A 14958-nucleotide genomic window follows, 5' to 3' on the forward strand; every position below is an offset into this window, starting at 1 on the left:
CATGGACAAGTTGTGATGTTGAGATAACTCCAATCAGTGACTTCATAGCAGCTTGACTATCAGTATAAATTCTGATATCCGATTGTACCTCAGTCAATTTGACGCCCCCTTGATCGCTGCTATTTCAGCTTGGAGGATACTGCAGTCGTCATTGAGTCTAAATGAGATTTTCGTCCCAAACTCTTCAATGAAGACAGTATGTCGGAATCAACGACATGGAAGTATTGCGATATAAGATCCCTTAAACAAGTGTTCCATTTGCCAGTCATTTCTTAAGGATGTTTCAGTGGTTTCTGGTAAAATATTTTTCATTATTTTTCCAAATATTGCCAAAATATATGGAAAGGAATTGATGGGGGATCATCAAGAATTGAATTGAAATTGAAATTTCATGATAGTTGTGTCTGTGAAGAATACAAAAATAATGTTGTCAAATGTCCGTTTGTTAAAAAGCCAAACGCCGTAAAGTAAATTTTATAAAAAAAATCACATTATTGTTGTTTTAAAGTACTATAAAATATTTATATTTGTCATTTGTTTATTGAAGGTACTTTAATGCGATTTTAGTGGAGTTTAACTTAAAAATGGTTAATAATACTTTGCAAAAACATAAAAATTAAACAAATATTGCTTTGATGACTTTTTCCAAACTATAAAATGACCACAAAAAAGCAAATACTTGCTGATTGATATACATATATAGATCATTTTTTATCGATATAAAAACTTTAGGAATTTTACGATATACTATACAAATATATTTTTTATGTTTATTTTCAGTTAATAATGTTTAACCTCAAGAATATCTTAATATGAGGACTCAAAATTATGCTTATACATTCCAATGCATTTCAATAGTATTGAAGTTACTTGTGCTGTCATGGTCCATCGTCCAGACTTCTTGCAGTGCTCATAATGACTGGAACTCAAATAGTGTGGAAAAAGTTAAAGAAAACATATTTAAATTTACTAGAAATGCATACAACGTAACCATTCCAGAAAATAGCATTGGTAAAACCTATGCGAAACCAAAAGTATACGACTATAGAATTGGCATAGAAATCCAAAAAAGATGTGCAGTCAATTTTCGAATTGTTTCTGGAGATAAAGATAAACTCTTTAAAACTGAGGAGAGAATAATCGGAAATTTTGCATTTTTGGCTATTAGAACTAGAACCAGCAACGTGGTATTAAACAGAGAAAAAAATGAAGAATACGTTTTGAATATTAAAGCATTTATATCATGTCCAGAAATTAAACCTAAATTGACTTATGAGGATGAATGCACAATGTATCTTCAAGTACTTGATCGTAATGATTTAAGTCCTCTATTTTATCCCACTGAATACTCTGCTACTATATCAGAGGATCTTCCAATACATAGCAGTATTTTAACTGTAACTGCCGAAGACGCAGACCTTGGATTAAATGGAGAAATTTATTATAGTTTCTTGGATGATAGCCCTTACTTTGTTATTCACCCTTCCACTGGTGTTATATCAAATGTAAGACTCTTGGAACATTTAGGAGATCAACAACTCGAAATTGTTGTTCTAGCTGTTGACCGAGGATCAGCTCTTAACCATTACAATCATCAGTCTAGTAAAGCTAAAGTTCATATTAGTATACAAAAGGTAAATATACTGATAATTATAAATATTAATATTTACACTGCATGATTTTCAGAAATAAGTTTATCTCTGTTCTGAATAATAATTTAAATAAAAAATATGTTAGTTTCACTAAAATCAGCATCTACATAACTACTTTTGAATCTCATCATTGGCATGCTTCTAGGTACATCAGAACTTAGAATCAAGCAGAGCTGTAAATGAATTAATTTCGTGAATTATTTGTGAATTGAATTAGCAAATTTTGAATTAATTCTTTTTACATAAAAAATGAATTGAATGAAATTTCAGTCAATTCATATGAAATTGTTAAAAATAAATTGCAAGTCATTTCCAACCAAAAGAATTTGGTAAATGAATTGCAATTCGTTTAAAATTCAAATCAATTTGTCAAATGAATTGCAATTTGTTTCTAATTCAAATGAATTTGTCAAATGAATTGAATTGATTTTGAATTAATTCAAATGAATTAGAAAAAGGAATTGGCAATTCATTTTCAACTCATTTGAATTGATTGAGATATGAATTGGTTTTGTTAGTAAATCTACACTGTAGATTTACTTACAAATCTACAGAAAGTTATTATTGAAGGTGAATGATGAATTCTAATTAAATATACTTGATTATACCCTACACCACTTTAGTGGTGGATGAAATTTGGCACGCACGTTTTATTTGACCCAAGGACGAAGCCTATTGAAAATGGTTAAAATCGGTCCATTATTTCACCTAGCCCCCATAGAACAGAACCCCCCGAAAAGGGCTTCTGAGCTCATAATTATGTTAAATATACAGATATATCGATAAAATACGGCACAACTAAGTTTTATAGAAGTCTTGATGACCCTGCCAAATTTCATTTATTTATTTATTTTATTTTTTTTTAAATAAATATTACCAAAAGGTTTGTCATTGGGTAGTGGTGGGTCACAAAATTTCAGGAATTATTAATTGCCTCTTGAATATTACATGTGTGTTCAAAATAAAAATTAGTTCTTCTCGAAGGAATATTCTCCGATCACCATGTTTTCTTTGATTAGGTGCGGATCCATGACAGAGCTTTTCAATTTTCGTACAGAATTATTTCATTTTGGTTTGAGAAAATTCCATTTTTTAATTCCCCTAGATCTGCATTTGAATTTTATTGATTGCTCACTTTTGATTTCATTCATTTGAATTGCAATTCATTGTTCTAATTCATTTGACTTAATTCAAAATCAATTCAAATGAATTGGAAATTTGACAAATTCATTTGAATTGGAAACGAATTGCATGGATGTCGAGTTTTTGAACATCATTTGAGGGGTTCTAGTTCATATATTTTCCTAGATGTAAAAATTTCCGTATTTAATTCATATGGGAGGTACCATGTCCATATTTCTAGTCCGATTATTTTCACCTAAATTGTTCACATGTATTTTAGTGTTGGCAGTGGAAAATTTGAGTTTTCTAGCTTTAATGGTTTCCTAGATATGATTATGTTAGGTTGATAGGAGGATGTATACTACATAAAAACCGAAGAAATACACCTAGGGCACTACCGGACCTGTTGTGCGCTCCTTTTCATGAAAAAAAAAATTGTTTCTGCAGATACACAAATTTTATTTAATTCATATGTGAGGAACCACGCTCCCGTAATTCGCCAACTAATTAGACAAATGTTTACACGAAATTATTCTAGCTCCAATAGCATCCCCGATATACGATTTTTTATTTAATTCATATTGGAGGGACCATGCCCCTGTAATCCGCCAATTTATTAAGCAAAATTTGAACATTATAACTCCAATTTCCGAGATATAAAAAAACATACATCTAAAGGGTGATACAAAATTAAAACTTCTTTTGCGTAAAATTAAACTTATTAATGTTTTAAATAATGTATTCATCACTTTTCTTCTTCTTAAGAGACAAATTAAATTTAGCTGGAATGGCATGTAGATTGGTGTATTTGATTTTAGATTTATAAAGGCCGGTCTTTTTTTGCGGATAATATCCAATTTTTTGGAGGCTACAAGAAACCGCCTGATGTTTTGGAGGTTGTTATAAAATATATACTTGATAATCTGCTAGATTGCATGATGCACAACTATTTTTTTTATAAATGCAGACATGGCCAAGGCCATTATGTTTCGCACAGCTCGTAAAGATTGCACGTGTCCAAAAATTTAATTATGTAACAAACCCATTACCTATGTTCACTCTATTAAGTTTCTTGGTGTGGTAACGGATCAGTTCATAAACTTTAATGAACAGTTCGATATTGTTTTATCTCAGTTAACTTTTGGTCTTAAAAGGCTCTACCTCTCTAGTTTATATATACCTATGAGAATTAGGATTACACTAGCCTACACTTTGTAATTGTCTCATGTAAAATACGACACAGAGGTATACTCTGGTGTCAATTCGCTGTTTATTGTATCAGATATCATGAGCACATAAATCTTGCTATTAACAATTTTCTATATTGTTCTTTCAAACAGTAACTATAGCTACGTAATTTAATATGTATAAAACTACAAAATTATCAAATATTTTCAAGATCTACAACAAATCCACAAGTTATTATACCACTTATAACGTGTTCTGTCTTTGGACGGTAATTAAATGTGAGATCATGAGACTGGAATGTTTTACCAAGTGATTTAAAAGTGTTCTATTTTTCGTGCAAATTATGTAAAAATGCGTCTCCTCGATAATTTCTCGCAATATAGTCTTCAACCAATCTTATAAATACATTTCATTTCGAATAAATTTAACTTTATTCATTGATTTTATTAAAGTAATTCTTAGATTGTTATAATTTAAGAATGATAAACTAAAGATTACGCCTTGCTAATAACTTACCGTTAGATGACGTAGTTGTTCCCTTTAGAAGGTTTCCAAATATGTTTCATGTATAGAAATTACAATTTCTTGAAAAAATCTAATGCGTATTATAATGGTTGGTAACCCTGCAATTTAATTTACTTTGGCAGTTTAGAAAAAATATAACGAATTTCGGCTTAAATTTACTCAAATATAATATTAAAAAATATAAAACGATAAGGAAGTGTAGTGAAGTGCGCTAAAAAGGATCCAGGACATAGAAAAACGAAACCAAAATTTGGAGGCAAAACATAAACATGTAATGAAAAGTGGACAAATGTAATCAAAATTAATATTCAAAAAAACGAGTGAGAAATTGTGAAAAAAATTTACATTATTTTTATTTTTTGTTTTTAATTTTTAGTATTTAAAATATTGTTAAATATTTTTCTTAAAAGAAATTGCAATAAATAAATATTTTTTTTAAAATAATGGTTACTATCCATTAATTTTTAGATAAAAATAATAAATTGTCCCACTGTTATATTTATAGCAGAAAATTATTAACCAATAGGAACAAAGATTGTGTGACGTCAGAGCTCCTATATGCGCAGAAAGTTTTAATTGTGTTCGCCTGACGACGTAATCTATAGCAGAGTATGAAAACAAACGAAACATTTCGTAAACATTTCCATAATGTACAAAACTTTTCAAAATTTTTAAATAATTTTGTACATGAGCAAAACTAAAACAAATACTTTTCAAGTGAGAGAGAGCGAAAACAAAACAATTGGATTTTCGCTCATCTACTTGCTTTTGTTTGCCTTTACAATCGTACATTTGAGAACAAAACAAATGCAGAAACGTATTTTATGAAAGAATCATAAAGTGTGTGTATCCACACACACACACACTTCATTTAATTTGTACGGTTTTTATTTTGTTTTTGTTTTTATTACTACTGCATTCCACATAGGCACAGAGATACAAGCCGAGACGGCTCAAATAGGCGGCGGCTGGCCGCCGGTAATATTTTGCAAGCCGCGCCGCCGCCGACTTCTTTCGGCTCAAAAGCTAAGTCGGCTTAAACGTAGCCGCTGATAAAGATTAGAATCACACATGTATTTCAGAACATAATTTCACCAAACTGAACGGAGTTGCCACTATTTTAAATTCTTATGGCAAATTGAAAAGAGTTGCAACACAATATTGTGCTAATATTAAAATAGTGAAAACTACTATAAATGTCCATTTTCTGCAGAAAAAGACTTATATAGAGACAGGTTTCTATGTAACAGACTATTATACAAAGATTTTTCAATATAATAAACCTTATAAGGTCAATTTCAAAAGCAAAAACAATACAAAACCAAATGATAAAATCGATTTTGTTGTTTTGGTTTTGTTTCTGTTTTACCCACTGCAAAGATAAAAACAAAACAATTGCAAACGTTTCGTTTAGTTTATTTTCGTACTCTATCTATAGTTTTTCATTCTTGGTTTTAATTTATACGTTAAATGCGACAATTGTTAAAAAAATATTGTGTCATCATAAGCACACGAAATTTTTTAGCAATTTGTCGCATTGTTGTTGTCTTGTGCAGGTCTTTAATGTAAAATACCCTTTAGATACAAAAACAATACGTTTTGGCCTTGAAGGCTTTTTATTCTTATGTAGAAAGATAAAATAATCTTTTCTTCGTGAGAAGGGTATCTGTCAGTCTGTCTTATGTTTGTTAAAATCAATTTTCTGAAGACCTCAGATATCTTCAATAATTCTGTCAGGCATGTTTTCGAGAATTATCTTATTTAAAGTTAGCAAAATCAGTCCATACAAATCAGTAAAATCCGCCCATAAATAGAAACTGTCCTGAGCACTGCTCATTAATTACTCTTGCACAATCAAAAAAAATGCTCACATTGAAAAAACGTAACTGTTAAATTTTTTATGCAATTCAGTAAGATCAGTGTTGACAAAAGGTATTCAGCAACCTTTTTTTTTCTACCCACAGAAAGGAATATAGTATTTTTATATGAAAAACATTAGTTATTAAAGAACGAAGTAAGGCAGTGGTTTTTGTTTAAAACAGTGGAATGAAAATTGGAACATCAGTGGTTCAAGTCTTGATCAAGTCATCTTATTTTTTAAGAAGTAAAATTAATTGTCGCAAATTTTTATTTTTATTTTATTCATATATTCATTTATTTAACCGAGCACTAATGGGCCATATATGGTTAAAAGTACAATACAATGTGCAAAAGTATTACAACTAATAGATTATATACATATGTACAGCTTATGTTTTTATAAATATTATTATAATTTAGTATTAACATTATTAATATTAATAAGGAACAATATTTAAAATGTTATGACAAGTGTTCAATAAAAATATTTTTAGCTTTATTTATAGCATAAGTAAATGTTTTTAGATGTGCAGGAAGTGTATTCCATATCCTAGAAATTCTGACTAGGAAGGAGTGCTCAAATACCGACAGATTCTAGGTATAATAATTATAGGTGAACGAGTAGATCTTGAAAACGTAAACATGTCATATAAATTTGGTGGTGTTTTTGTTGAAATTATTTTATAAAATAAATAAAGTAATCTAAAACGAACATATGTTGAAAAAGAGAATCCAAAAAACAATCTAATGTGTGAAGAAATGTGATCATGTACTCTTAAGCTATATACATATCTAATTATCCTATTTACAATTCTGCGTACATTCCCAAAATTTGTCCTATTAGCAGCCGAATATATCTCAATACCATAATTTAATAGCGATAAAAGAAATGCATGTGCTATTGTAATTTTAATTCTTGTGGGGAAATTGTAATTTAAACAAAAATTAATATGTTTATTGAAAGAAAACTTGTTATCTAGGATAATACCTAGACAACGCATATCGTCTACAATATCAATTTGAATATTTTCAATTGTAATATTAACAAGCGTAGTATCCTTAATACCAAAGCACATTGCCTTGGTTTTATCGGTATTGATCCGTAAAAAATTTTCTTTCATCCATGAGGCAACAACTTGCGTTTTAGAATTTATATGTGCATTTAAAATATGAATAAAATGTCTATCGCCAAAAAAAAAACATATGAATATCATCAGCATATAGATAAATATCCGAAACAGGTAAATTAATAGTGCTAATGAAATCATCCATATAAATCATGAATAATAGTGGACCCAAAATTGATCCTTGTGGGACTCCACTTTTGCAAGGCAAAATACTAGAATATATGTTGTCGCAGGAAACAAATTGGCTTTTACCATTAAGATATGATTGTATTAAACTACACGTATTCCTTCTAAAATGAAATTTTGAGTTTAATTTGTTAATTAAATTGTTATGATTTATAGTATCAAATGGATTTATCCAAGGCAAGAAGAACACAAACTGCTTGATTATTGAGATTATATCTTATTCTGTCTGTTAAAGATAGAAGAAGAGTTGTGGTGCTAATTTTACGATAGCCAGAGTGACAAACACTAAGTAATTTATTCTCGGTTAGATAACAATTTATTTCTTTGGCAACAAGCCGGCAGGAAAGAATACTAATTGGTCGAAAAGCATCAGCACCATTTCCCCCTGTTTTTGGGCACAACTCTAGCGTTTTTCCATAATAAAGGAAATGTTGATGTCATTATAACTGTATTGAAAATATGTAAGATATTCTTCTCAATAGAAGGATATATTATTTTTAAAAATTTTATGGGTAATTCATCGAATCCTACAGAATTTGACTTAGTCTTAAAAAACGCTTCTTGGAGATCAGTCTCATTAAATCTCATTATGGAAAATATGCCTGAATCATTCATAGGAACTAATGGACATAAATCGTCACACTGACTAGACACAAATATATTGTTCAAAGTATCAGGACTTTCAGAGATAGGAATTTCATTATTCATACTACACCCAATATTGTTCAGTACCTTCCATGTTGTGTTATCTCTGAAAAATACATCACAATTTTTTGATTTTAACTTCCTAAGAACTTTTTTAACACGATTTCTAAATTTACAATATATAATCCAATTCGATACACTTTTATTTTCGCAGTAGGATTTATAAGCAAGATCGCGTAAATAACGGGCATCTCTAACCTGCTCATTATTGCGTATATTGGAAATACTGTTAACTACACTATGTTTTTTAGTGCGCACAAGGACACAAGCGAAAATATTGAGTAAAATAGAATTTAAATGATGAATTTGAATATTAACATCCGAAGTTCTATATATAGGACTAAAATCAGAGTAAAGAATCATATGTTCAAGTAGGTTATAATTAATACCATTGTAGTCCTTATATTCCTCGTTATTAGCATTAATTTTCTTTGGAAATTCTAAACTCATGCAAATAAATGCGTGTAATGATAAACATGGCGAATGAAATTGACCAGAAAAACTTAGGGATAATTTATCACTCATAATAAAATAATCAATTAATGAAACAGTGTTGTCCCTCAAATTGTAATGTGTAGGCAAAATATTGTGAATATATTTTAAATTATTCCGGTTACATAGTTTCCTCATTATCGTCGATTTCTCAGGATGAAAAAGATTATAATTAAAATCGCCCATTATGTTCATATTGGCAAGTAATATCACCCAAAATATTATCTAACTGTCTGATACCAGCTATATTACCCTTTGGCAAATATACAATACCTAATAAAATGTTCAAGTCTTCACCCATTACTTCCAAAAATAAACATTCAACACAGTTTGGATTAGAAAATTGTGATATAACCTAAGTTATTTCCAGAATTCATTTAAAAGGAAAAAATGTATGTATAATAATAAATTTAATAAATTAAAATGTATATAAACGTAGTTATAATGTTAGCATGCAAATATATTATTCAAGAGTATAATTTGAAAATATATAAATTATAAAAAATAAGTATATATTCATCAAAATAACAATTGACATAATGTTTTTAATATTATTTTTTTAAGTGTATAATATAATATGTCATTAGTTTAAAAAAAATATACATATACAACTAGCTATAGCTGTTGAAAGTTATTTGTTTACTAATTTTTGTTAGTGTTTATAAATATAATTTTAAAAATAAGGTTATGTATATTTGAAATTAAACTAATGACATATAATGGCCAATTCAATGGTAAAAAATATAAGAGGCAATAAAAGATACAAATTTAAATTAAGTGAAAAAAAAAAATAATAAATAAAAAAGATAAGATCTAATTGGCAATTTATAATTAATTTTGTTGAGCATCTTCCCTAAATTCCTCATAGCACTCCCAAAATGAAAAGTATTTATTTGATCCATCAGACATTGCAATTTTTACTTTAAGAATGTTATTATGTAGTAGTTGGAATTTTGATATTTTATTAGTCCTCTTCAATTTACGACAAAAGTACGATAATTTTCGTTCCATGGGTGTAAGGTTGTCATTATGATAGACCCTAGAATTTATATCACAAATATTCGGCTTTTGTTTTCGATTTTCATTTTGACCATTGCTATCATTTTCAGTATTCTCTTTTTGCATGTCCATACTTTTATCAATCTCGTTGCATAATTCATTGTTGTCATCGTCTTTAACAAAATCAGATAATTTCAGTTTTCCATATTTAAAATATTTTTCCATAAGCAAACCCTTTTTTTTACTGAATTAAACTTTATTAAGATTTTTTCTTTTTATTAATAAAGCAACATTGTTGGATATCATAATCAGATATAGTTACGTCTAGGAACTCTCCAAGGCTTTTTATTGTCTCCATAATATTATTTGAATGAGACATACCTGTGGCAATAATGTCACATCTATTTAATCTTTTGTGGAGTACATTATTATCAATTTCAAGTTATGCGACTTTAGATTCTGTAGCTTTATTGTTTTTGTGACAAAAGTCTATGTCACTTCTGAGTTCAGATATCTTTAGTGAAAATGTAGCATTCATTTGTTCAAGCATGTTTTTAAAATTTTTATTTATTTCCTCAAACCCAGACTTAACTTCCTTACGAAGAGCTTTTATTTCATTTTTATTGTTTATGGAAGAAGATACATCGTCATCATCTTGGCAATTTCCACAAAAGAATCCAAGTTTACTGTTGTTCTTAATTAGTTTCATTTCGTCTTTATTGACATTTGCACATTTTAGATGGCACCAACTATCACACATTGTACATTGGATAGCACCACTTTTCTTAGATATATTAATATTACACCCAGTGCAAATACATAATTGGTCAACGACATTTTGATATTTAATATATGTATGTATATATGTATAATCCCACTTGAATAAATAATAAGCCGGTATAAGTATTGAGGTTATATGCAGGACATTGAAGAAATATTTAAAATATCATGTTTTATTGTTAAATTTAGTAAAACTTCAAAATATATTTGTTTGTTCACAGTATAGAACTTTTTACTTCAATTTCTTTATTTTAATAAATTGTCTTCACAGTATTTAATATAAAAAAAATATTTTGCCAATTGTAAAACACGTTTAGTTATATATATAAGTATTTTTTTATATTTATAAGTATTTTTTTTAATTTCTCTTCAAAAAAAAAAAAAAAAAAAATGATTTCCGAAAGGAAAACTTCTGTATCTTTTCAAAATTCGATTATTAAAACCTCCACCACCATCTCTGGAGCAGGATTGTTATTATACCCTACACCATCATCAGTGGTGATAGAGCGTATATATAACTTTGTCATTCCGTGTGTAACACCAAGAAATATTTATCTGAGAAAAATCATATATATTCTTGATCCTTATGAAATTCTGAGTCGATTTAGCTATGTCTGTCTGTCTGTCTGCCTAAAACATGCTCACGTTAAAACTAAGCAAAAGATATCAACCAAATTCACCAAAAATATTCATTGTTGTCCAGTAAATCTGTTCATATCGTTAAAAGTTATGAGTAAATAATTAAGACTACCTCGAAAAAAATTAAGTTTTTTTCGAAATTCTTAAGGCGTTTTCTCAGAAATTACGAAAAATAATTCGATGAATTTTGTCACACGTTATTTTTTTTCAGGGATCAATTATGTTGAAAATCAAAACAATCGATCCAAAATTTCCCATAGCCCCTATACAAAGGTATATTATATATTTCCGGAAATGGATTTATCTTTAATAACTTCCTAAAATATATCGGTATCAACTCAAAATTTTGCACATATATATATAATATGAACAGAAATCATGCTACTAACGCAGATTTGTATCGGCCCACAATTGGTCATAGCCCTCATATAAGTCCCCCTTTCGAAAATTACTCGAACTCCATATTTCACTGATAAATAAAGCTATCGAGTTAAAATTCGACATGAATATGTTTTGTGTATGTATAAATCACTCGACGAAATATTTCCGAATCGGTCCATAATTGGTCATAGCTCCCGAAATAATTGGTCACAAATCCCATTTCACTGACAATAAAAGTTATCGGGATAAAATTCAACTTGAATATGTTTGGTGTAGATATAAATCAGTATACGGAATGTTTTCCGGATCGGTCCATAAACAGTCATAGCCCTATATAAGGTTCACTTCTGAAAATCACTAAATACCACATATTCGTTATTAAATGATTATATCCGGATAAAATTCGTCATAATCTAAAATCTGTGTTAGATAAATCATTCAGCTAAAATGTTTTCCAATTGATTCGTTATAGGTTATAGGTCGTTTAAAAAGTCCATATCCGAAAATCACTTAAAATTATTTTTTCGACCTAATCAAAATAAGTTCATATGTGTTAATAGGTTATATTTGATTTACGAGAAAACAAGGAGTGAAAGATTTATTTTTTTACTAATAAATTTTCTAATTAAAATTTACAGACTAAATTTATTAAATTCAAAGTAAACAAAACAAGTATATATAAGTATAAAGAAAGTTCATTGCATTCTCCAACACCCCCACTAGGATGAACGCCAAGATTCATAATATCACAACAATGTAAATGCTTTAAACTTGTAAAGGATTTCGTTAAAACATCTGCTGCCATATCCTCGGTATTCAGATATTCAATAACAACCTTTTTGTCATTTACGAGATCTCTTATAAAATGATGTCGTATGTCGAGCATGATAAGTACGGTTATGCAACAAATTTATAGCGCTTGCATTAGCGCACTGTATCACAATAGGCGATGATCGTACAAGTTCATTAAACAGAGATCGCAGCCACAACGCCTCTTGCCCAGCTGCTGCCAAAGCTATATATTCAGCTTCTGTTGTTGATAAAGCTGTTATTTGTTGCTACTTGGAGTTCCATGAAATGCAAGCTCCTTAAAATTTGAAAACATAACCAGAAGTTGATTTTCTATCATTTAAGTTGCCAGCCTAATCCGCATCTGAGAATCCTTCAATATGTACATTTTCATCTTTTGAGAACTGCAACTTGTAATTTGTTGTTCCTTTAAGGCATCTCATTATGCGCTTTACTGCTTGCCAGTGTGCCTTTCCAGGATTATTGTTGTATCTAGCCAAAGCCCCCACTGCAAACGATACATCAGGGCGGCTTACTTGAGCTGCATACATAATACTTCCTATTTCTTCTTGGTACGGTATGGATTTCATGTCATCACTCTCTTCCTTTGTTTGCGGGCACATATCTTTGGAAATTTTTTGGTTAATATCCAATGGAGTTGAAATTGGCTTGCAGTCATCCATCTTAAATTTCTTTTAAATATTGTTAATATATTTTGTTCCTGATCAAGCCACAGTTTTCCATTCTTTCTATCTCTTGTGATTTTCATCCCCAATATGTAGTTCGCTTCACCAATGTCTTTCATTTTAAAATTTTCTGTAAAACGTTTCTTTATATCCAATTTATTTTTTTAATGTCGTCAACGTAAATTGCTACATAAGTTATTTCATCCTTGGCTAACTTGTAATATACGCAAGGTTCCGTTTTTAATTGAGTTAATCCAATTTTCTTCAATGTTTTATCCAGTTTTTGATTCCACAATATACTTGCTTGCTTAAGACCACTCAAAGATTTCTTAAGTCTATCTTTTCATTGAAACCTTCAGGAATCGTCATATATTTTTCATCATTTAGTTCACTTTGGAGGAAAGCCACCATCCATAAGCATACATCCATTTGGTCTATATCCAAGTCGTGCTGAACAACCAAACTTAGGAATAGTCGAATTGAGGAATATCGAACTACTGGAGAGAATGTTTCTTCATAGTCAATTCCGTAGCACTGGGAATAACCTTTTATGACCAACCTCGCTTTATATCGCTCTATATCACCTTTAGAGTTTCTTTTGATTTTGAAACACCATTTGCTGTCAATAGGTTTCTTTCCTTTTGGTAGTTTTACAAGTTCCCATGTTCCATTTTCATTCAGAATGTAAATTATATTTGAATCAAAATTAAAAGTTGTTGGGCACAATCCGAATGTAAATTCTATTGGAACCAAACTCAAACTTTCTTTACATTACAGTCCTTTTTTTGTGAGTACGCACACACGATGTTAATTGCTCTGCGGTCACCACAAAATGAATAGTAAAATAGAATAATGTTAAATGCTTGTGATTTATTAAAAATGTTATACTACGTCTACAATTCAATTACAAAAACATTGTTTTAGTGTATCACAAAATAAGAAATTACCTGTTGTTTTTGTAATTGTTTTGTAGTCATAGTATAACCTTTTAACTCAATCATTAAAAAGAGCGTTTTAGTTGAGAGCGGCACAACTCTACCAAACATGTCATTGACAAATGCACAATTTTTTTACGACAACAGTAATATTATTTGATTCATAAAATAAATATTTTGTGGCAACAAACATTTTTATTTTCTGCAAATGCAAATCATTTAACAACAGCAATTTTCAATGTGCCGTTATTTCAGAGAAAAACCTATAACTACAAAAGCCATTCTATTCGCAACAAATAATTTTGCTGTCAAAAAACTTCAAATACTTTCATGTTGTTGCGGTAAAAAAAATATTGTTGGAAATTTTCTTGCGACAAAAGGTTTTCATTTTCTCCAACAAACTCCACAAATTTATCTGTTACTTCATCTTTGGTTTTTATAAAATAGGCCGTTACTTTCCTGCTAAAATCATCAACGAATATTAGCATATATTTTGAACCATTAATTGACAGTATTTCCATAGGTCCACAAACGTCTGAGTGTATTAGACTTTATACCTCTGTTGCTCACGTTCCAGGATCCCTAAATGAAGATCTGGATAGCTTACCTTTTATACAAGTTATGTAGTTTTGCTTGATAATTTCACAATTGACACCATTGACTACACCAGACTTCATACTTTTTAAGATTTCATCATTTGCATGGCCAACACGTTTATGCCACAAGTTGTATTCTTCATTTTACAATTCAGAAATAAGCACACTATTGCTAGCAATGTTTAATTTAAACATACCATTCACCAGATCACCTGTTGCAATAACCTTACCGAAGATTTTCGATACCTTGCACCCTTTTTTATTAAATGCGACTTCATAACCAGATTCCACAATTT

General features: G+C 29.6%; 1 protein-coding gene across 1 annotated transcript in view; it reads left to right on the forward strand.

Moving 5' to 3' along the window:
* Positions 1–14958, forward strand: part of LOC119603187 (fat-like cadherin-related tumor suppressor homolog) — a gene marked incomplete at its 3' end in the record, with an annotated part of 153318 nt that overhangs the window by 36070 nt on the left and 102290 nt on the right. Inside the window, exon 2 of the mRNA XM_037955141.1 lies at positions 781–1634. Within this exon, the coding sequence (XP_037811069.1) occupies positions 813–1634 (822 nt within the window). The remainder of the gene's footprint in view (positions 1–780; positions 1635–14958) is intronic.

Source organism: Lucilia sericata, unplaced genomic scaffold, assembly GCF_015586225.1.
Source record: "Lucilia sericata isolate MDLA Ls3-8-SP2 unplaced genomic scaffold, ASM1558622v1 Contig000280F_arrow, whole genome shotgun sequence".
In the NCBI taxonomy this organism is placed as follows: Eukaryota; Metazoa; Arthropoda; class Insecta; order Diptera; family Calliphoridae; genus Lucilia; species Lucilia sericata.